Genomic DNA, 25,312 nt, shown 5'->3' with positions numbered 1-25,312 from the left:
GAAATAATTAAGACATTATTCTGTCGTTGTGCTGATTAAATTAAGGCTGTAGAAATCTCAGTGAAGCCCTGAGACGGGCGCTGTCATCTTGCGCTGATGGCATTTTTTGGAACCGGAGACTGCGCAGTGGAGATCGGCGGGAGGAGCCGCGGTAACGACGTCCCGCCCCTTCTGCTATGCAAAACACATTTTACTTACAAGGATCCCGCACGAAGCAGAACAACTGCTTTGTGTTGGTGTGAAGCAGACGTTCACAGATATGGAAACTTCCTCGCGCCGTTCCTCCTTTGCTAATCCGGAACAGATCGGCTGCAGGAGCCGTATTAGTCAACAGAGCTGTCAATCATCCTTACAGCATCTAATTAAAAATAAACTTGTCAGAAAAATACACTTGGACATAAATCAGCATGATAAGAGCTAACTATAATGACAGAAACCATGTTTGAGAAACATTTATTTAGCGTGTATTTTGATTTTAGAGTTTGACTCATGTCCCATCTGTTAACATGGAGGAGGCGGGCTTTATGACCTATACTGCAGCCAGTCAGCAGGGGGCGATAGAGAGGGTTTGGCTTCACTTTTAGGGAGCTGTCAGGTCGGCCATCTTTTTATACAGTCTATGCTTCTTGTAGGAATCACTGTTTGTAAACAAAGCTTTTTGTTTGTTTACAAAAAAAAAGTCCATAGGGCAGCTTTAATGTGACGCTTACTTTACAGATTAGTATTTTACATATATAACCTACGATGAAGATAATATGAAGATAATTATAATATTAATTATAACATTAAATTTAAGTTTATGTAGAACCCTTGCACAATATTGTTTGCAGGACCTTTAATGCCTATCTAATATCAACTGACTTTAAAATGACTTTCTATCATGTCACGATACTCTCACTGAGCTGATTTGACAACCAAAGCATTGTTTGATTCTGGCCCACATTCAAAGCATGATGGGAGGTCTGACTTTGTTCCAGCATGTTCTTCCGTCACTCAACCCTCTCGCCGTTTCAGTACAAAAGCCGATTCTGTCCGACAACCGGCAGACACCTGGTGCAGGGTCGCGGCCGCACTTGTTAGATGGAAACACTCTTGTCACAGACATCAGCCTGTGTCAGTTTTTTTTCCCATTAACAAGCCAAAATGGAAACACACGCACACACATACATTCTCTTGAGCACACACACGAAGACAAGGCAGACAACTGGCCACGCGAAGTGATTTAAGGCAAGTATTATCAGAGTGTTATAGGTCATTGTCTAAATGAAGCGTGGTTGAGCAGCGGCGGTCTCATTTCCACCGCCTGACCTTTTCTTGCTGGATGCTGGCAGGATGAGCGAGCTACATAGCTGACTTTAATGACCTGCTCTATCTCTTCTTTTCCTCTGTGTCTCTCCATCGGTGACTGTCATTTTATCTCTCCCTCTCTTCCCCTCTCTCTTGCTGATTTTCATCCTGTTGTTCAGCAAATTCTTAAGTGAAAATTGTGAAAAATAAATTGGAAGATTCCTTTGAAGTGATGGAGCTGCGCAATATTACACATCACGAATAGTTCAGCCTTACGGGAAATATCATTATATCAAAGATTTAGATGAGACTAATATCAATCCAGTGTTTTCATTTCTGTGAGTATGAAGCTTTTGTTATTAAGATATGATTTAGATGTGATTCGCCCCTTAGCCTGAAATAATGACATAAATAAACACAGTGTGTTATGAGGATATTATGATACATTTAATAGCTCTGTCACATTAGCATCTAAAACAACATTCTGTATAAAATCACATCAATTGATGGCTTGAACTTTGGTGAACTTGCTACACAAAAAGCGAGCTGTCTTGAATGAAAGAACCAAAACAGAAAAAGCTATCATAGCTTATTAGCTGTGAAACACAATCTATTTTCTCTGTCTCGCTGTCAGAGTAAAACTCCAAAGAAGAGTTGTTTGCAGACGGTTATGTAACAGCAGTTGATGGAACAGACAAAGTCATCAAGTTTTTGCCCTGTTAGCGGTGGCGCTAATTAGCCTGCTAACTTGTAGCGACCTAGAAAGCCGACTGAAAAGTAGCTTGATTTCAACTCTAGGATCAGGCATTCTTTTAGGTGCCGCCAGTCGGATATTAAATGGTCTATTAAGCTTAAGGGGCAGGAGAATTTTCTTACAGGAGGACTTAATTCTAAATTTATACATGGCTATCTTTAGACATAGGCAGTTTGAAAATTAGCCCTGCGAGTAATGGCTACATCGCCAAGCCTCTAGCACCACCTATTTCGCAAGACTTGTGGATGATGGTGCGATGTTCCCAGCCTTATGCTAAGCTAGGCTAACCTTAGGTCTGATTTCTCTCTGTAACGCACAACCTGAGATTAGTATCAATCTTGTTGAACTCCATAAATGAAAAATCATGTATATCAATGTGAACATGTTATCTTGTACACCTCCAATATTTTTTGAACATTGGTGAATATTAATTTTAGCGAGGCATGTTGCTGATTTTTTTGACACATTTAAAATGTCAAGCAGCCAAATTTCAAGAGTTCAGTTTTGCTTCAAGTCTGAAATATGTAACCCAACGTCTTAGTGCTGGATCAATCCTTCAGCTCCAAGGTTTGTTTAGAATATGACATATACATTATATGACGATTTAAAATGAAGTATCATTCTTCAATTAAAGCTCCTGTGAGGAGTTTTTTTGTTGGTTATGAAACAGACTGAAATTTATTCTGGTTACTCTATATGAACTACTAAACTAGATTTTACATATTAAACATTTGTTACAACAACAGCCTGATTACATAATGGAGAAAAACCATCTGCTGTGTAATGTTAAGTTATTCTACTAGCTCGTTAGCTTAATCAACTAAAAGCTGCATTTAATCATCACAGACTAGTTACATTACCAAATACATTTTTTGTGCATATTCATTAATCACGTATTTTCTATTTGCTAATGCAACTGCTCTGTTATGATTACATGCAGCTATTACTTGATTATGCTAGCTAGCCAGTAAATGAACGTTATATACATGATCATTTCATTAAAGGGGGGGTATTGGTAACAGCTAACACAGCTAACTCTGAGGTTACCAAAAATAGTTAACATGTAACTCCCCATAAAAACGTTTCTAGTATTTCATAAGTCAAACTTTTCCCCTGCTTCCAGTTTTTATGCTAAGCTAAGTCTTTATGCTAAGCTAAGCTTATAACTTCCTGGTTGTAGTTTCATATTTAGCCTACATACACAAGCATGGTATCAATCTGCTCATCTAACTCTCAGCAAGACTTAAAGAGGGGGTATTATGCTAGTTTCAAGCTTCATATTTCACTCTGTGATACCTGTGGAGTAGCTTAGCATAATTTACACTTAAAAAAACTCACATTTTTCTCACACTGGTGCTCTGTGCAGGCCCTCGCACAGCCTCTGCCTGAAACGACTCAGTCAGCTCCGTCCCTTTAAGAAACCCCGCCCCTACAAGCCCACTTTCTTCTGATTGGCCAGCTCTCTGATTGGCCAGCTCTCTGATGCTGCACTTTGTGATGTTAAAGTCTGAAACCTGGCATTCGTAGCAGCCTGCAGACTGAGCTGAGAAACCTGGGGATTACTCCAACATACTTTTACCTACAGATTTGAAACTTCACCCACGTTTAGTCTGAACATCCAACATTGTAACATTATATGTATTAGAATGTGACACAGCATCTTACCGCTCTTTAATCACATGGCGATGAACAACAAAAGGCCATCTACAGGTCACTCAGAGAGGGCCATTAATGGCATTGGACAGCTTGCATTATAACGTGCAGATGTTGTAGGGAGACGCCACTGCAGTAATGCCAGCTTTTCAACTTCCAGTAATTCCATGGATTGGTGTATAGAAACATATAACAGGACTGTGTTTGGAGCATGTAGGTTGCTTGTTATATCATATTATAGTCATATTTACATGAAAATGTCAAAGATATTTCTTATGTTCTCATTTCAGATTATATAACCAAAGCTATGAAAGCAATAATCTTATATATAAGGTTGTTTTTTCAATCATGCGCTCTTTATTAATATGCCATTTGAATGATCTGCTACAAGTATAATTCCTTCTCATATCGTGCTCTGTATAATGAGGCTCAAAAGCTGCTGGAGTTTAATGTCTCTGCTAGTCATTGCATCACCAGAGGAGCAAACAGAGGCACCAATAAAGCTGTGAAAGCTAATAACGAGTCAATAATACAAACTCAGTGAGATATTAGCCGGCCTCTTCCTCTCTCCCTGCAGACGGCGGAGCCGCGGTTTGTGTGTCTGCTGCTGCGGATGCAAATGACGATGATGATGAGGGCAATGATGGAGAAGAAGCCAGCGCCGCCCATCCCATCTACCCGAGCCTGCAGTTCTGCGCCAGCCAGTACACAGACCGAATATATCTGTACTCCAAGGTATTGCACTCTGTGTGAGCGCTTGATTGTGCATTTTGGATCGTGCTGACACTCAGCTCATAACAGGAGGGATGTTTAACTAATGAATTTTTCAGGTTTCCCTTTTCTTAGGATTATCAATGGATGGTGATTGGATGGAATTTTGTTATACCTTTAAGTGTGTGACTTTTAATTGTGTGTTAAAGTCTATAATAACAGATCGGTTACTGTGGTAAAACCAGTTTAAGTTTAACTTTTACCACAGCAACCGATAATAATTCCAGATGATTAACATTGCTTTTATATCAAGTCCATCTGTTACTGTGGACGTACAATCCTGCTCAAATTTGAACAATCATTTCTGATGCATTCCAGGAAGTCAGGGAAATCTGCACTCTGAATGGCTTTTGTAACGCAGCATCGGGAGAATTTGTCCCTTGAGGAAAAAAAAGTTTCACACGCGAATGATGTGAATTTCGCTTGTTCACATCATGTAATTCGCGCTGTCTGTCATTCGTATCCATCGGCACAAATTTACATCTTGCCATACACGACAAATTCAATTTGCGTATGGTCAGAACACACCATTAAACACGGGTCCCTTCTGGAACCTTCTAGTGCACACAGTTTAGGGATTTTAAAACCCCTTTACATTGAACATATTCATCGTTCTGTGTGCCCCTGTCATTAATGGCCTGATATACATCATATGTAGCATAATATATATAACATATATTACAAAAGAAAAAACACATTTTTACTTTTTCCCCTTTTCCTTAAGTAAACATTATTCCATCACATTGAGACAACCAGTTCAAAACCAAAACGAGCATGACTGACTACGAGCAAAACTAGCATGACTGGCTACGAGCAAAACTAGCATGACTGACAACTAGCAAAACGAGCATGACTGACAACTAGCAAAACGAGCATGACTGGCTATAAGCAAAACGAGCATGACTGGCTATAAACAAAACGAGCATGACTGGCTATTAGCAAATCTAGCATGACTGACAACTAGCGAAACTAGCATGACTTACTATTAGCAAAACTATCATGACTGGCTAATAGTAAAAGTAGCATGACTGGCTACTAGCAAAACTAGCATGACTGGCTATGAGCAAAACTACCATGACTGGCTACTTTTCTTGCTTTTCTTTTCTTTTTTTTTTTTTATACGTTTGGTGCTCAAAAATCATTGGATAGTATTTATACCCTTCCCTACTCCTTAGTAAACATTGCTTCACAAGGAGATAACAAGTGCAAAACTAAAACTAGCATGACAGCATTGACAATGCCAAAATCTACACGCTTTTTGTTAGCACAAGTCCGAATGGCTATAAGTAAAACTAGCATGACTGGCTACTAGTAAAACTGGCATGACTGGATAGTAGTAAAACTAGCATGACTGGTTATGAGCAAAACACTAGCATGCCTGTCTATTCGTAAAACTGGCATGACTGGCTACTAGCAAAACTAGCATGACTGGCTACTAGCAAAACTAGCATGACTGGCTACTAGCAAAAGTAGAAAAGAAAGTGCCCCAAAGACTTTTTAAAATATCCTGTACATTAACACAACTAAAAATATATTTTGTTTGTTTTCACCTGTTTTCACTTGTACAATGGCTGATGTTGTGTCACAGGTTTGTGTATTTTGTTTCAGTTCAGTTTGAAGGTACTAAAGTACAAACCGACACCGTACAGCTTTAACTGTCAGGAAAAAGTAGCTCTTCGTACTTTCTTAATGAAAGTCTGAAGTGTCTGATGTCATTTTTTTTACTTCAGGTCTCCAGGCAATAAGACTAGCTTAAACTGAAAGGGCATGTAGAGTTGTAATATCCACTTGATGTTTTGTTCCTTACCAGCTTGTTCCTGTCACATGCGCCTGAACAGTGAACAAAACATAATTAATTCCTTTTCTTCAGCCGAAAGTCTAATTGAGATCAAGGTGTCTTTATTAAGATGGAGCTGCAAATAACAATACATGCATAAAAGTAAGAGACCTGCGCTTCTTTCACGTATTGCCGATTAGCAAACAGTACAGATGTGAGGAAGCAGTTATAGACGACATTAAGAAAGTCAAAGTTTACGAGTGAAACGTTTTCTGAGCTAATGGTGATTGAAAGAGCCACAAATTACTTCAGTTACGAGTTTCATGCCGAGGCAAACCAACTGTGATTAACTTAGACGTGAAAAACCTTCTGTAATATGTCATTACAGGTGCATCTCAGTATAAATCGTTAGATAGATCCTCAGCACATAAACAAGAGCGTGTTTCAGACATTTCACGTTTTCTCTCTATTATCTCTAATATTGATCGAGGCTGTTTTATAAAAGGGTAAAGACAATCTCTTTCAATCCATTCATATTCTTTTGTTCAATATATATTAAAGGTTTAGGAATTACCAAAGGATTACAGATATGATTTAACAAGGAATCAGCCCATCCTCAAGCCTCTTTTACCCACAATCCTCCTGTTTTTATCAGCACTCAGGAAGCAGTCGTCTAAGGATTTCATTCAATATATTTGATGCTCAAATGTCTCATTTTTCTCTGTAAATTTAAAGAGGCAGTCCTCCGATTGTACATATGAAATTCAGTTGACATGTCGTGAGATGTATGTTGTGGATCTGGAGCTTCGTGGCTCAGGGGTAGAGTGGGTCGCCCCCAAACGTAAGGTTGGCAGTTTGGTGTTCGGAAACAGAACCCCAAATTGCTCCTGAAAGCATAGCCATTGGACATAAATGCATGGCACAATATTAGTGTGTGAATTTGTCCAGACCCGGGAAGACCCGCTAATAAATTCAAATTTTCTCTTTTCCCATTGCCAGTGAAGTATTCTCCTTTCGGTCTTGTATCTGCTGCGTCACCGACCGACGTCACAAACGTGCCAGAAACAGGGTTAGTAAACAATTAGTACGCACAAATAACCAGCATGGAGGCCAGTGAAGATGTTACAGTGGTTAGGTCTTTGTTTTATCTATTGCTCATTCAGTCTATTTATCAAACTCGGCGCTGACACATTTGGAACGATGTTCGAGGGCTGCTTAGACGGAGGAGGGCTGTGAGCGTCATAGCATCGCGCCAGAAAGGGGGCAGAGATTAGCGTGTCGACACAGGTTTAGTGTTCCCATCAATGCCGATCGGAGCCGAGGCGATAATTACCCGGGTCTACTGCAGAGTCGTTTGACCCGGGTCTGAATGCCGGGTAATTGTAACCTTTCCCACTAAGCAAAAAAAACGTGTGTTAGCGGGTTTTTTGACCAGTGATAAAGCGGCTATAGTGATTTCATTACAGCTGTCTTGGCTCGTAAAGCAGACTATAAATATTTTCTAAAAAGCCAGTACACAACCTGGATATAAAAGTAGTTGGCCGATTGATTTGCAGGGAGGTACTTATTGAAGACGGATTGCATTATGGGAAATGAAGGAATCAAGTGTTAGCAAAGATTTACCCAACCACATGATGTTTCCAGCAAAAAGAGTTGTCCCCCAACTTTTATAAGTAAAGCTTTCAAAGCGCTTCACATGTCAGCAGCCCAAGGATATTTTGGCAGGTAGACAGGGGGAGCCGGGGATTGAACCACCGCCCTTCCAATTGGGGGACGACCCACTCTACCTTTAAGCCACAGCTGCCCCCGTATTGTCCTAAATGAATGGATTATTATTTGATACAATCAGATGAAGCCCAAGCTAGCTATCAGCTATCCTCAGATTAATCTGTGTTAATTTAGTGGGGGGAAATAAATTGACATATGTCAGTCCAACAGTGTAAAATAAATAGTTTGGATTGCTCAAAGTTGCAGAGATGGAGCGCTGCAGCAGTGTTAGATCAGTCATACAAATGTAGACAGCCCCTAACAAGCTGCACTCTCTGACCAAGACATAAAAACAAACAACCAATCATGTCGCATCTTAAACACACAGCAGGACGCTTTTCTGTTAAAACTTCATTCAGATAATCAAGCAAATTGTTCCGTCAGCGAACTTTCTCGTTCCTCCTCCATCTGAGCAAACTAAGATAAAGTGTAGCTGAGCCCAAGTCTGACTCTGATTACACTCCCGTGCATTCATAGCGCTCCTCCTGAGGGCCACTTGCCAGCAGACCTCCGTATTGATCGGATTGTGACACTTAACGCCCTTTTGTTTCATTCATGAGGGATCAGATTCCTTTCCCCGCTAACGTAGATAAGAGACAAGGGGGTTTTACATAGAGAGGTCCGAAGCGCTGAACTGAATCACCAATGGAATATTACCCTGATGGCAATAGACAAGTGTCGTGTACGCGCGGCTGAGGCGATAAGCCGTGGAGATAAATGTCCCCCGCTGTCGTTTAAATGATAAACTGTAGGAATTTGGCTTGAACGCTGTCACATCGGGATAATCCCGGAGCAGGCGTGGAATTCACACAAGGGGGCCGCTCGGTGCACAATCAGGGGAAGATTTGTCACCGGGGTTTGAATGAGAAATATTGAGAGTATTAGGAATTTTATGTCTGTTTTTGTGTTCGTCAAACAGCTGTTTTATTAAAGGCTGCTCCTGCTCTGCACGGGTGGCTGGTTTAATGTACGCAGCAGGAGGAGAAGAGAGGTGGCGTTTAACAGAACAGGACATGCATTATGAATGTTGTGGTAAACTTAAATTGAAATCTATCGCTATGACAACCATGTGTGTTTTTTAGCTAATAGTATGTTGTCATATATGATAAACGCCTGAGATATTCTAGGTTTAAAGGTCACTATCGATCACCGAATGAGGTAACACAATGCTGATTGAGCCTATGGCCCGCTGATGAAAGCCTTTGCATTTGCAGTATATAGTATTATTACAAACTGTGTGTCTGTGGCGACATTTGCAGAAAAAAATCACAAGCGGCGCACAGTTCATGACGCGTTTTCCATCACCCAGCAGTGGTTGGTCTGCCAGAGAGGATAGGCGGAGCTAAGCGGCTGCACTTCCTGTTTCTGTAAGCATTGCGAGTAAACAGTAATCTACTATGGCTGAACAAACAAAGAAAAGATCGATGACGACAGATACAACTTCAACAAGAAGAGAAAAGCCAAAGAAAAAGGAACAAATTGGACGCTCAGATTAAGTCAGTCTACAAAAGGAAGCGAGGAAAGTCGAGAGTTAAAACCATACCAGTGGGAGGCGCAACAACAACAAAAACACGCCCACGTAACAGCTGGTTACCATTGCGCTAGCATGCTCACCGCCGGTTAGCTTGTCCTACCTGGTTTGAGGCACCTACCTGTCCAACAGAAAGAAGGCCAACTCTGCATCGCTCTTTCCCCACGTTCTCCGGTCTGAACCGGCCCAGTTGCTAATTTGAACTACTCCCACACTCACCTGTACGCTGTGATTGGCTCAGGGAACCACAACAGCGCTCCTCCTGAAAACATCCCGTGCAAAGCAAAACAACAGAAGAGATGCAGAGGGAAGGGTCTCACAAGGGTCTGCACACACACTCACCAACACACATGCATAGAGGCCCTTAAGTGATGATCTATATTATATTATATTTGTAAAAGTCTATATTTTATTTTTCTAGGAAAATCCTACTTATTACACCTTTAAACATCTCAATGAAGGAGGGAGAGTGACCTGTTTTAAGTACGACAGCTGACACTCGTGCTGTGTGTTTATTGCTGTTTTCTCATGCTCATTGATCAAAGCTGAGGTGATCAGTTTGACGAGTGTTTGGAGAGCCTTTGACACATGATAGAGGAACAAACGGATGGCTTTGAACATCACATTGTCACGCTTGTACTTTAATTGTTAAAGTAAAATTAGAAAATATGTGTGCAGAATGAATTTTTTGCCTTCATATTTCTGCACAAATTCTAAAAATAAAATAAAATTTAATTTGGACAGTAAACCGCCGAACCGCAAGGGGGTGTTCTGCGTTAAAAACTCGCTTTCTTGCCAGAAATCAGGAAGTTGATACACTCTGCAGCCTGTAGGTGATTCGCTGACAAACTCACTATTATTTCTAGGGTTAGCTTTCTTTAGCGTTGTTAGCGTTTTTTATGCTAACAGCTGCATTATTTCTCTCTTGAACTATATTTTCAGTGAGCTAGCTTGAGCATCCAGATAGAATACATTTTTCAATTGCACACAAAAGTATAAGAGGATAAAATATTATGACTTTTTGCTAAAAGGGTCCAAAAAAAAAACAATTCTCAGCCAAATTTTCTGAGCATCAACGTCAGGAGCACCTCGGGGCACGATCTTCAGATTTGGCAGAACTTTTACTTTGACTCAAGAATGACTTAATGGATTACATTTTTGAGGTCAAAGGTTAAGAACACTACTCTTACATCAGTCTGGTTCTCTCAGCAAAGCCGGGAAGGAATCTGTTTTATTTTTATCCATCTTAGAGAACAATTAAATCTGATATCAATTACTGGAGCCTCACTTTACTCATCTGTAAAGAAGCAGAGTCAGACATAGACGTTCTGTTGTATTATTTGACTCTAGTAAATGATTGTGTTGCGGAATCTTTGGTATAATTTAGACAGACATTGGTTTGCTTTTAAGTGAATAACATTGATTATCCCGTTACAACGGCTCCTATCAGTGGGTGGGATATGTTAGGCAGCAAGTGAACATTTTGTCCTCGAAGTAGGAAGCAGGAAAAATGCCACAAGCGTACAGGTGTGAGCGACTATGACAAGTGATGGCTGGACGACTGGGTCAGAGCATCTCCAAACCTGCAGCTCTTGTGGGGTGTTCCCGGTCTGCAGCGGTCAGTACCTGCCAAAAGTGATCCAAGGAAGGGAAACCTTGGGTCCTGCCGTTCATGTGGATGCTACTTTGAAACCTACCGAAACATTGTTGCAGATTGTTATATGCTGTGGCCTCTTTCAGCAGATTAACGCGCCCTGCCACACTGCAAACATGGTTCGGAAATGGGTTGCGGATCACGACGAGTTGAAGGTGTTGACTTGGCCTCCAGATTCCCCAGATCTCAATCCAATGGAGCATCTGTGGGATGTGCTGGACAAACTAGTCTGATCCATGGAGGCCCCACCTCGCAACTCACAGGACTTAAAGGATCTGCTGCTAACGTCTTGGCGCCAGATACCTCAGCACACCTTCAGAGGTCTAGTGGAGTCTCGACGAGTCAGGGCTGTTTTGGTGGCAAAGGGGGACCTACAGGTGGTCATAATGTTATAGCTGATCGGAGTATATCCCTCCTCTGTCTTAACCACAGCTGGTTCTGTGGGAAATGAATGGGTATATACTTTTAGCAGCAACTTAACTAATTGGCGCAGGCGTGAAACTGTAAGCCGATTTTTCTTTGTTCCAGCATTCGACGAGGAGTTTAGGTCGCATTTTGGAATGATGCCCATTTGAATTAATATATTTGTCATTCCTGGGTTTCTTATTACGCGCATCCAGCGAGTCTGTATCCCTGCTCATGCACAACTAACTCCACCATTCCCCTTACTCATCATATTCATTCTACTATAATCCATGGGCCTCTGCGCAGCGAGTGTGCAGCACAGGTAACACTTCCTAATGTTGATTTGTATCTCCCAATCCGTGTTCCAGCTGCCAGCAGGTATTAACCTTTAAACCTGATCTGTCTCCTGTCTGTCCTCTCCGTCCACCATTCGCAAGTTGCTCTGGCTCCTACCTAAATTCTCTTTCTGATAAAATGTTCCTGACACATTCGCTGTCGTGTGAGTGAAGCTAACAATAAGGGAAAGTGGCTTCCCAAGGCTTCAGATTGGCAGTAGTTAGCGCTAATGAAGCAGTAATAACTGGAAAATGTTCTTTATTGTGGATATTTTTTACTGTGATTATGCAGTTACCTCCAAGCTGCGGCGGCATGATTACCCATAATCACAGCGAGCTGCATTCTTCCGGTATGCAGCCTTTTCCTACTCTTCTACATCCCTCATTATTTCTGCTACTAATGCACGCGCACTGTCACAAGTGGTGTACATATATTAGAATAAAGGGAGGAAACAATAGAGATCATTAACAAGCTCCTTGGTTACCACAAAAAAAACATTGCTACCAATAAAAAAAAGAGAAAAAAATCGCCAGATTACAGAAGAAGAGTGTAATTAGATTCAAGTCCTGGAAGTTAGTCATTAAAGAATCTAATTGCTGGGCTGCAAATACCTGTAGTTTAATACAAAGTGAAACTAATTGCTGTAAAACCGGCTGCTAATTATAGCTGCAGCTTCTATTGTCTCACATGTTCCATAAGGGACGAGCATCCCGGTGTCATCCGTCATGTACGACCAAGAGATTGATTGTAGTATTGTATTAGAATTCTACTATAAACACATTACTACATTAGCATATATTAGCATACATTAGCAATAGCAGCATATGTTCTGTCTGTAAGATTCACATGTAAACTCAGAGGATTCCAATCCACATGTAGGAATAGTGACAGTGCCTTGTTATCTACCTTTCACATCCTCGTATGCATGAGCAATCTGTTATGTTTAGGCAGTAACAAGTAAGGTAGGTCCGCACGGTGAGCTCGCGTCGAAGAAGAGTTTTAATTCAAACCCGCAAATCAAAAGGATGGCAGGAGCTTCGCTGTCAAGAGAGGGAGAGAGAGAGAGACAGAGGCGCTTTCATGCACCTCCACCCAGGTGCAGCCAGTCAGCAATCCCAGGTGGGCGGACTCTTCAAGCAACCAGGAAGCCAGGTTATGCAAACAGAACACCAAGACACAGCAGACCACAAGGGACGGGCCCGAGCCTCTGTAACAGAAAAAGAACAGCAACAACCAGGTCCGTCACACTGTGTTAAAGATGTTCCAAAAAAAATGTGTTAAAGTTGGCTGGCTTAGTTGGAAATATAGAAGTTGGAAAGCTAACACGGTGGTGCGGTGGTTAGCACTGTTGCCTCACAGCTAGCACGTTCCTGGTTCCAATCCCGGTTCCCAAAGACATGCTCGTTAGGTTGGGGGTGTGTACCCCGTCTCGCACCAAATGGTTTAGATATTAGATGGATGGATTGATGGATACAGGCATGCTAGCTAGTCAGTGTGCTAACAAGCTCAAATTGAAAATGCTAACCAATGAAGTTTAGCTTGTATAATGTTCAGCAGTAAAGTTTGCTAACATGCGCTTAAAAGCACTAAATAAGCAATGGCGTTTCTTTTGCATGTGTTGGGTCATGAACCAGTTTTCAACCTTTAAAAAAAAGTGTAAATTTAGTAGCTTGAATATTTGTGCAAAAACTGTATAAATAACGGATGTAGCCACCGTGATGTCACCTATAGGTTTCTCAACTGTGTAAATGATGCCTCGAGGTTGGTTGGTTTTCTGAAGCCAGAAGTGACCATATTTGGAAGAGAAGGTTATGCTTGAGAGGAGCTAACAGTCTGTGGCTAATTCATTAGCTCGTAATTTTTTAAGACTCTTGTTGTGGTGGTGACTGACTGCAGTTGTTTATTTATCCAACTAAAGACGTAGGGGACTCGCTGCTCGTCTCATCACTGCGAGGTTTGGCGAGCACAGTATACCTGCTACTTAGTGCAAACAATATATCAATACCATAATACTAGAAGTTAACTCACCAAAAAGCTAAAAAAAAGTCTCCAATGAGACAAACATGTCGAAGTAAAAAAATTCACTCCCCCTACAGTTATCTTGAACTGTAAAATTAGCTATTTATAACAAAAGCGTTTTTTGTACCAGGCTGTAAACATGTTTATTTCTGCTGTAAAAATGGACATTTTCTCATCTGCTGTAATGTTATTTCTTCCAGCCTCAAGTGGCCCCTTGAGGAACTGCAGTTTTTGGCTTTATTTGTCAACACCGGAGGCTGCCGCTTGGGCAAACCATCCAAATTATTTGAGACATTTCAAACAATGTTTAACCTAACTGTCCTTCATAGTTTCTCATAGTATCTGTTTTAAGGAAACAATTCTGCTGGGCACATATGACACTGTAACATGAAGCAATTTGATATAAGATATCACCCCAAAAACACCCAAACATCACAGCTATCTCCGCCTGTTTGACTCCATCCTGTTAGTTCACACTAACATTACATTAACTCCTGCTATCTGAGAAAGTAATATAAGCCTAAACAGAAATTCTTCTGTTGCATCAAATGAGAAAACAGAGCGACGCCCACCCTCTCTGACACATAAAGGTAGCATTTATTTGATAGCATCAGTGAGGCTTGTTTTCAATGCACCCCTCCTGTCTAAGTTATATAACTACAATATTGCCCTGACATTTATTCTCGTCAGGCAAGTGAAACAATAACTCTGCAGCATCGTCATTCACTTGGAAGTAAACCGAGCAAGCAAACGAGCGTGGTTGTATTTGTTTGCTTTGGTTACACCGGTGACTCAGCAGCGAATCCCACATCGCACCAACTGTTTGGGCAGGAAAAACACGAGGAGCCAGTCAGGAGCCTCCGAAGAACCATGAAGGGACTGAGTGTAGTGTCGAGCTGCCACTGTGCACCAGAGCTCCGTTTACTGCTTCAAAGAGCCACTGGGTGTGTTTATGGATCTGCCTCTGCCTTGTGAGTGAGAGTGACTTCAGTCAGATATTGTCTCTGTCCCTTGACCCTGTTTAGTAAACCTGCCAACTAAACCAAACTTTGCAGATTCTGTTAATTGACTGACATACTTTAATTACTTGGTGCAATTTACACTCCTAATGTTCTAATCTGTTACTCATGTGAACTCCCAGAACAAGCAATAAAATGATATTGCTGTTATGGTTAAATAATGACAAGCAAGAAGATACATACTAATAGTTTTAGTGTTATTTTCCCAGGTTGTGTGATATCTAAGAACTACTCTCTGGTGAAAAAAGTAGTCCCTACAAAAACTGCTGACGGCACGCTCTGCGGATTATCTAGAGCAGTGGTGAAACTGTGAAAGAGATGTTTCTGGTTAATTTTGTAAATGTCACTTCTCCCTAAAATAAGCCCCACAAATTGGATTCAAATTAAATTCCACTCACACAAACTTTAAAAGGATGGAGGAAGTATTGTCAGAGAAAGACCAGGCTCTAACTACCTGCCTAGATATCTCTAGATGCAAAAAGATATAACTTGTTCATAATCTGGGACGTGTTCAGGTGTATTTGTTAATAATACCTTAATAGCTCCTCTATTAAGCCTTTATTACTGGAGTATGAACAAGTTAAGGAATGATTTGTATCATAGTTGCGATCATAACTAGTAATACAAGATTATTTACATGAACAAATCCTCATTATGATTTAACAGAAATAATATATATTATACACAAATGACAAGCGGGTTTAAAGATGATATTTAAATGAGTTCAAATTTAAAGAGGCATGTTGAGCTTGTTGAAGATAGTTTGACAAAGAAAAGGGTCTTACTAGATTTCTTATTTATTTCTTATATTTATAATTTCTTATATTTAATTATTATATTATATTATATTTAATTATATTTAATCTGGGGTGCTGGTTTGGCTCAGTTGGTAGAGCACGCACCCCGAGGCTACAGTCCTCGAACGCAGGTTTGACTCCCTGTCTTCCGATCGTTTGGTGCCTGTCATCCCCCCTTTCTCTCCTCCCCACAGTTCCTGTCTCTCTTCAGCTGTCTTATATAATAAAGTCAAAAGTTAAACTAAATATTATTATTATATTTTATCAAATATGATACTTTATATACATTATATATAATATTCATATAAAATATGTGATTACATTTGTGTAATATTGTCTGTCATTGTCTGTTTAAACAGCTGTTACAGATGTTATATCTGCTTGCAACTACCTAGCTTGATTCTGATTCTGAGGTCTGCTATTTCTCGATAACCCACCGTTGCTATGAAGAACAGACTGTTGCTAGGGATGCGGCTTTAATTATAGTATCTAGAGGAGTAACTGTAATCATATCAATCCGCTGAAAGAAGTCCGGCAAATTTGACATCAGTCGTCAGAGGGAAGAAATGCACACACAAGAATAAAAAACAGCAGAGAGATGCAGCTCTAACTGTGAGTGTATTATTAATATTTTGTGTCAAATTATTTATTTCTTAAGTAAATAGTTGTGTAATAAGCAGGATAATGTGAAGTGCGTCTGTGTAAACTGCAGAGCCGGCAGGAACAGAACAGCACAGTGTGTGTGTTTGAAGCAGGCGCTGTTTGTTTACACCTCACGCACGATTTGCTTCCGCAACAGTGGAACGCTATTTAAAAACCCACACTGGGGTTGCTTGGTCCAATGTAGAAGGACAAAGGTGGCGTGAGGACGGAGCTTTGTTACTGCGCTGTACTGAGTAAAAAAGGCTCTTGATACATTATCCCTTACTTATTAAACTTATACAGTATTATATGTTAATATGCTGAAACGTCCATCAGATTTTCAAAATAAAGCTTATAATATTGGGTGATATGGACAGCTGCTACACAATAAACCCTTATCAGCAAGGACAAACATATGTGACATTAATGTAAGTATGATACCTTGTAAGAGTGACGGTGTTATAAGAAGCTGTAGTAACAGCAGTAACCGCTCTTTTTGCTTAAAGCTGTCTCCTTCCTCTCTCCGTCTCCTCATCTGTTAGGACGATACTCCGCTGAACTTGAGCTTCGTCCCTCTGGACATCAAACTAACCAACTGGGACGACCTGCCCGAGGCCTTCAGCCGGCGCCGGGAAAATCGAACACAGGTCTGCCCTTCCCGCCAGGCTGTGTGTGTGTGTGCGTCTCCTGCTTGCGCCTTTTATATTTGCGAATATGTGGGTGTGCATGCGGATGTGTGTTTACACCGGGGAGACGTACCTACTTAATGAGTCATTACTGTGAAAACGCCTTAAAGGGGAATTCCACTGGAGTTTACTTTTAGCTTGTAAAATGTTCCTTCTTTTGAGTGATTTAAAGACGAGTAAATTCAACCATATGGCTTTACATAATTTCCAAGATGGCTTCCACGTAAATTCAAGAGTGGAGTTTAAGATTTTTCATTAAGTTAGCCCACAGGCTGCTTTAAATATGAGTTTAATTTTAGATTAAGATCATTTAGTTTGATATGACATAAGGTCTATCTCCTCAATTCCAATGACCCAGTAAAGATGAGGCTATATAAACTGATATAAGACGTGTGTGTCTGCGTGTTATTGCCATGTGAAAGTAATGACACCGCTGATCACGAGGAGGAGCAGCAGATAGGGGGAGCGTGGATTTGGACGCCCACTTCCTCCACTGCAGGGCCTGAGGGGGGGAAAGAGGGAGGGGGGCGGAGATACAGAGAGGAAATAAGCGAGGCGGCGGTTCGGGAGTTTGGGCAGCCGAGGAGACCAGCAAAAGAGAACGCACCGTTTTATGAGGGTCATTAAAGGAGACGGATCATCGCCTGAAACGACCCCACACGCCAACCAGCTAATATTAAATCCTGCAATCTGCCGTGGCAGCAGCCGAGCCGCTGACAGACGCCCCACCTGCCCCGTTGTTTATGTCGGTTTGTAAAACGCAGGCGTGAGTTGCATCCGTCCTCTGACCCATCATTTACGCCCTGTTACACCGCAATTGTCCATCAAAATCGATACTAAGCAAGCGGTTTAATGTGGGCTGCAACAGGGCTCAGAGGGGGAGGCAGGTGTGTAGACTCAGCTTCACTCAGAACAACCAAACAGAGGCTGCACAAGCCAACTTTTATTATAACTCTATATGTGATTAAAATAAGGCTGTAGTTTTTACAGGATGCTTTTAAAATAGGTTTAAATAGTGCATCTGTTGGGGACTATTTTTAGCGGCGGATTAATAGATAGTAGGTGATGCAGGATGGCATCCTTGCTGATGTATTTTTGCACAATAATGAATCTTTATGGCGTCTATGGGTACACATATAGGACATTTTTCTTCCCAAACTTGAAAATGCTTCTGCCAAGTAAAGTCTAAAAATATTCTCGGGCTCACACAACTATTGTCAACACTTGAGACTAAAAAGTGGGCGTATCCCAAGGCAGTGACAAAAACTAATCCATCCATATACACTTAACAATGTACAGTAGAAAGCTATGATTTAAGTACAATACTTAAAGAGGTAAGGGCTAATTTCAAGCTTCATATTTAACTCCGTGATACCTGTGGAGTAGCTTAGCATCATTTACAGTAAAAAGAATTCCTTATTTTTCTCACCCTGGTGCTCTGTGCAGGCCCTCATAGAGCCAGCTCTGTCCCTTTAAGAAACCCCGCCCCTAAAAGCAGACTTTCTTCTGATTGGCCACCCAGACTTCTGAAATGTAAAAAATCAACAGAAGAACAGTTCAATAGTGAAAGTAAGAGCATTTCCACTAACCTTAAGTAGCCTTAAGAAAACCACTCCTGGAAGATAAGGCTTTAATTTGCTAGGAAGCATGAAGATTGGACTCTGGAGCAATGGTCATGTGGTCTGATGAGTCCAGATAGACCCTGTTCCAGAGTGATAGGCGCATCAGGGTAAGAAGAGAGGCGGATGAAGTGACGCACCCATCATGACATCATGAGGGGCAGTGTTATGATCTGGGGTTGCTTCAGTTGGTCAGGTCGAGGTTCAGCAACGTTACCTGTGAAAGAGTGGTTCAGGGAGCACGAGACATCATGAATTGGCCTTAACCCCACTGAGCATCTTTGGGATGTGGCCGACTCTCCCATCATCAGTACGAAGATCTTGGCGAAAAGTTAATGCAACTCTGGACGGAAATAAATGTGACATTGCATAAGCTTATCAAAACGATGCAGCGGCGAATGCGTGCTGTAATCAAAGCTAAAGGCGGTCCAACTAAATATTAGAGTGTGTATAAACCTCTGTAGGTCATTAGCATGCTAATAGATGTTTGGATTAGAGGTGAAACTTCAACCAAGTCCAAACCTGAAATCAAGTAACAAAAATCTGGTCGCACCCAGTAAGGGTCGCTTAGTTAAGAAACCAGTTTGAATTCAAATTCAAAGAACTTTATTTATTCATTAGGAGCTTTATTTATTCTTGTAAAAGCATCAGTGTAAAACAAACTTACACACTTACGCAGCTTAAAATGCTACTGCAGATCAGTCAACCCTAAATGGAATCAATTAGACGATCCCGTCAGGTCATTAGCATCCTCGGATCAAGGCTAATTCATGTCTTTTCATCCTGTCGCATTGTGTCGCTTCTTTATTTATGTCGCAACTTCCTGTTTAACATTTACTTTTAATGAGTTGTGAGTAATATTTCTTTCAGAAGAAGCACGATGCAACTTGAACTGTTGAACTCCTTCAACATCAGCAGAATCCAGCCCGGGTGTAAAAACTCTCCCTGAGTAATGCTGCTGCTTTTTTTCCTGCGCACAAATAATCTTTTGGTGAGAGTAAGTCTCATCTATAGAAAAAAAAAACACACCTCCAGTATAATGTTGTGGGTAAATTGCCCATTAGGCCTTGGTTTTTGGTGTGCTATTTGTTATTTTGCCAGTGGATTTTCTTTGAATCCTTGACTTGGCTGAAAGCGTAGAAAGCTCTCTCTTGGTTTGATGGGTTTTATTCAGCTCTCTGGAAAACTGTCTCCTCGTGTGTATCTGTGTGTTTGTGCACTTTGCAGGTTTGGATTGTTTGTTTTCAGCTTAAGTGTATTCTCAAAATTGAAAAACTAAAAAATGTTTCTGCTCTTAAAGAGGCTCCAATATCCAAACTATCAATTTGTGCTGAAGATGAAGGCTCCAGCGGTTTCGGATTTCAGTTTGAAATTGAATATGAAGTGAGGTGTCATGTCCCGTCCCCCCCCCTCCTCCTGCAGGTCCTGAGGTTCGTTCAGGAGTGGAGCAGCCTGGCGGCCATGAAGCAGAAACTGCTCCGACGCAGCGGCCTCCTCTTCCACAGCCCCTCGCGCGGCCTGCAGCAGCTGGCCGCCGCCCAGCGCCCGCACTCCAGCACCAAGAGGTCAGATTCTGGCTGGAAATATGTCTCAAAGAAAAAAACGCTTTGACTTTCAAAAGCTTAGTGAATAATTATGCTGGAAGTCATTGACCATTCCCTAAACCCATCTCCGGAACATCAGGGCAGGCATATTAAGCTTCCTCACATTTAAGAGCGGTACTGTAGTAAGATCGATTCTCGTCAGTTAGAGGTGTTTTTTTCAGCCTTTCTAAAACCAGAAAGACTAAAAGCGAGGGATTAAACCGTAAGGGAAGGAAAAAAATCAATTGACTATAAACTATTTAAAATGTTTTAGCATCTCAGGAAACTCACGGATCATTTCATGCATTGTGAAACGTCTCCCATGATGCCTCTCAGCCAATCGAGTCTGTGAATTCCAACAAACACAACTAGATAAGTAAGATGTGGTAAGTAATTTCACATTCTGGGGGCGGCTGTGGCTCAGTGGTCGTCTCTCAATTGGAAGGTTGGTGGTTCGATCCCTGACTGCTACAAACTACATATCCTTGGGCAGGACACTGAGACCGTAATTGCTCCCGAAAGGCAGAGTCTTTGGTGTGTGAATGTGAGTGTGAAAAGGTGAATGTGGCATGAAGCGCTTTGAGTGTTCTGAAGACTAGAAAAGCGTGAATATATCGGCGTCCTGACTCGCCAAATATCGGTATTTTAACTTACAAATATATGCCGCTCTAAACAGATTTACCTGTCCTACTTCATGACTCCTCGCAGTGGCACTTGTGACATGAATGAGGGCAACGTTAACGGAAATTAATTGGCCGCAGAAGAAGTTAATCAGATATCGTGATGTATCATTATATGATTGTCTTGCGGTATATCAATTATCGCAGAATCGTTGAATATATCTTGGGTCACGAATCGCCTATCGTGTCACTTCCCACTCCTACTATATAAGTGCAGTCTGTTTACCATTTACCAGTCAATGCGAGAAACATAGACAGCAGAAACAGAATAAAAAATAGAATGATTAAAAGATGTTTCAGAACAACAATACAAAGCCATCCCTCCGGTTTAATATTTCTGATACTAGATTTACATGAAATGTCATTTTACTTTTGTTATTTGACTAGTAAGCTACTCTAAGTTACACATCAGGATTAAAGGAATGTTTCTCTTACAGGACCTCTTTGAATTCTAATTGAATACCCCCTTAAGTGTAGATCAGGCAGACTGACATGTGCTCATTGTCTTTGGAAATAAGACTTTTTACAAAGTGTAGGATTAGTTAAAAAGCGAACAGAAATGTCTGATACCAAATTGCAGTGCTTGAAGAGTTGCAATACTTACGTCACAACCTCGGCACCCAAGTATTGTGATAGTAGCGGGAGATCACGACAATGCTTAAACAGTGTGTTTGCGTAAGCTGCGGTCGTTAGCATGTCCAGCTAACTAGCTTGCTACGACAGTTGTAACCCAGTGTTTTTTTCAAGGCTAACAAGCAAGGCTAACAGTGCAATTACCCGCATACATTTTTTGAGTTACTTGTTGTGTAAAAAGGAAACATCTAGCACATTCATTACCCAGCATTCCGTGTGGAAGCTGGTCCTGAATGCTATTAGAGTTTTGGCTAATGTTAGCTTGTCTGTGTCAAAATGTGGGAATTTTAACATCCAGTAACAACAGCTATGTCACACAAGATAAAATTACTTTGGCCAAACATAAAAGACAGACTTTATCTTAATAGTATTTTCTTCTAGTTACTGTTTGATATCACAAACAAGTATGTAAGCTAGCAGGCTGGGGCTTGGGTTAGCTAGCTAAAAGGGAGAACTGCTTTTGGCTACCACTGTCTTAAATCGAGGACCCATCTTTTTCAAACAATACTGAAAATGTCAGGGAATAAATCCCACTTTCATAAATACATTTTGAACCCGTAACGATAGCAAACATGTCTTTCCCTCTGAACTGAGCAGCTACTTTGACCTAGCGCCCCTGTTGAGCCAGTTAGTGTACATTTCAAAATGGTGGAAATAGCGAGATGAATAAGTTCCCCCACATTATGTCAGAAACCGAGAAGCAGTGTGGGAGATTTCACAGGGAAACAAGCAGATTTGTAAATACTAACTGCCCCAGGCATCATGGAAGGCTGAATAGTGTTTGTGTGCATGTGTGTGTGGGTGTATCAAAGGGTGTCAGCTGAGGCATAAGAGAAGATGGGATGTGTGCTGTGTACGCGTACATGTGTGTTTTTTGACAAACAAGCATTGTTGCTGGCACACTAATTACAGCTGGCGTGTGTAGAGGCAGGGAGAGTTTGCCAATTACAGGGTAGCCTCGTGTGAGTGTGTGTCTAAGTGAGAGAGAGAGTGTGTTTCTCAACCGGGGAACGTGTTTGGGTGCATGAACCTAATCAAGGTGTGAGTAGGAGGCAATTGGCCCGGCTTGATTTGATACCTGTTTGATTTATTCACTAATCAGAACCAATCAAGCTCCAGCTCGGGCTCAGCGGGGCGATCACGGCTCACCTTCCCGGCGCCGAGACGCTCAGTTTTCAACTACTTCAAACTTAATGCACTTTGCCTAGGGTTTCCAACACAGTGGATATTTCCGTCATAAGTCACTCCTGGTGATTTAGAGTGATTTTAGAGGAGTCAAGAGGATTTTAATCCGGTTTGCATCCCGCATAAGTACGCCTCATTGCTTTAATTAGTGAAAACACTGGCTATAAATAGTGTATTGCTTCTATAATACAGCATTGTAATAGAATGAGAATGCAGTGGACTTTTCTGCATACTTTTTATCTACATATAATATTATTTTAATGTAATTGACTAAAGATATTTCGCCCTAGTCATTAAAAAAAAAATTCACACATATTATACAGTAGAACAGCTTTAAAAAAGATGGAAAATGAATGAGAAACATTTTCCCTTAGTGTTTGTTTTTTCTGTTATCGACATTGCACACTAAAGATTACTGCAGCGTTTTAGAATTGCACTTGCAAAAAGTTTAGGGAGTTTTAAGAAACAGAAAAGTCTAAATCGAAGCAGCAGACGCCAAAGTTTCCTGACTTTTAGCCCCTGGAATGAGTCACACCACAAATACAAACTGGATCCTACACTTTCCATTATGCAACTTGATAGCTTCTTTCATTATAGGCACTCCCTACTTGATAAACACCTACACCTTTTTTAACTCCACACCTCCAGTTTGTAGCAAAGGCTCTTTCTTATAAAGTCTCAAGCTGAAACTAAAAAAAGACACGGTTATTTTTTCAAGACTGGACAAAAGCTCCACCTCAGCCATATTATACAATATAATGTACAGTATTATGTAATCACAATCTGAACAATACGACGGAGCATTAGAGCCACATTAAAAAAAACAAAATTACGAGAGTAACGTTGTAATGTTACGAGACTAAAGTCGGAATTTTACGAAAAGGAAGTCGTAATGTTACCAGAAAAAAATCGTAATTTTTCCTGAAATGACCAAAATCACGAGCCATTTTCAAATAAAATCACTTTTCAGAGTCCTGGTAATTATAACAATGTGGTGCTGATGTGCCGAAGGAGTCAGTATTTCATATTTGTGTAACCTATATCAAAGGATTTCATATAAATCTGTGTAATGTGCTTGCGCATTACTATAGAGGAGATCTCGCATGTTCTTGCGAGGTACGTGTATGCTATGCTTCCATGTTACCACTAACAGCTACGCTAACAATAGCTTAAAGTTACGACTTTATTCTCATCAAATATTGACTTTATTATCTTACGACTTTATTTTCACAATATTACGACTTATTTCTCTTACGACTTTATTTCTCGTATTATTACCACTTTATTCTCGTTATACTACGACTTTATTGTCTTAATATTACGACTTATTTCTCTTACGACTTAATTCTCGTATTATTTCAACTTTGTTCTCCTAATAATACGACTTTATTGTCTTAATATTACGACTTCTCTTACATCTTTTTTCTAGTATTATTGTGACTTTACTCTCATAATCTCATATTTTTTTCTATAATGTGGCCCTAATACTCCGTTGTAGAACAAGTACTCTGCACTTAATGTACAAAATCAGCAGAGTGTCCTTTAAAGTAACAATTCATTGTATCAGAGCAGATTTTTGGCCCTATTAATGGTCAGCACTTTCTTTGCCATGCATTTGGATTATATAATTTCCAGTTTTAGTTGTTAATGGAGTCTGCCTTTCTGTGCATGTCAAGAAGTGTCACCAAAAACAACCTGAACTAAAATCTTAAGGATTTAAGCTTCACGTTCAGCATATTTATAGTCCTCAGATTACACAGATTATGTCAATGTAAGTCTAACAACTATGAGATGAATGGTTAAACATACACCATTATAATTTGGATAACACTTTGTATAAAGATACACATATTCAATAACTATTTGCTTCTAAATTAGCTCTTACTTATTTTGAAGCAGTAATTAATGCATTATTCTCCATCACCATGGACCCTTTCAATAAGCAGTAATTAGGAGGTTATTAAGATGGAGAACACTTAGTAAATAACCAAGTAGTTATACAATATAGTCTTGCAGAAGAATACATTATTGAATGCTTTATGATGATGCTATCAATTTGCATGCTAATAAGCAACGATTAAATGGCAAATATGTGTACCTTGATATAAAGTGTTAGCTCAAAGTTCCATCCTCTGTTCTTATTGGACCGTTGCAGTGTATATCTAATAAACCAGCTGGGAATTTCGTTCTCCAAACATTGACTGGACTGTGTTTGTACCAGCCACGTCTCACCGAGGACGGTGAAGAATAGCAGCAATCAATCAAAGCAGCTACACCTGGGCCAGACTGGAGCATAAGCTCGTTAGCTGCATCTCACACAGCTGAGCAGGGTCTGGCCCCGGAGCTGAACCGCAGGCCGGTCTGGGCAGTGCCCGGGCTGCTGTCTGCGGCTCTGCAGGTACGCTGTCAGCAACCCGCTGCCAACACAGACCTGAGACAGCACTCCTACAGCTGTGAATCAAATGGCTAGCAGCAGAAAACCATGTCCACATAACTCAAGAAAAACATTTAACT

The 25,312-nt window shown here is 40.8% G+C and overlaps 1 protein-coding gene across 1 annotated transcript in view; it reads left to right on the top strand.

Moving 5' to 3' along the window:
* zranb3 (zinc finger, RAN-binding domain containing 3) overlaps positions 1-25,312 on the top strand; it is a 110,866-nt gene that overhangs the window by 65,839 nt on the left and 19,715 nt on the right. The window contains exons 15-17 of the mRNA XM_069675317.1: positions 4,272-4,429; positions 16,955-17,059; positions 20,140-20,282. Of these exons, the coding sequence (XP_069531418.1) occupies positions 4,272-4,429; positions 16,955-17,059; positions 20,140-20,282 (406 nt within the window). The remainder of the gene's footprint in view (positions 1-4,271; positions 4,430-16,954; positions 17,060-20,139; positions 20,283-25,312) is intronic.

This window comes from Semicossyphus pulcher, unplaced genomic scaffold, assembly GCF_022749685.1.
Source record: "Semicossyphus pulcher isolate SPU_LCO1_2020_fin unplaced genomic scaffold, fSemPul1.0.p SCAF_24, whole genome shotgun sequence".
Lineage (NCBI taxonomy): Eukaryota > Metazoa > Chordata > Actinopteri > Labriformes > Labridae > Semicossyphus > Semicossyphus pulcher.
This window is presented reverse-complemented; position numbering and strand designations above follow the sequence as displayed.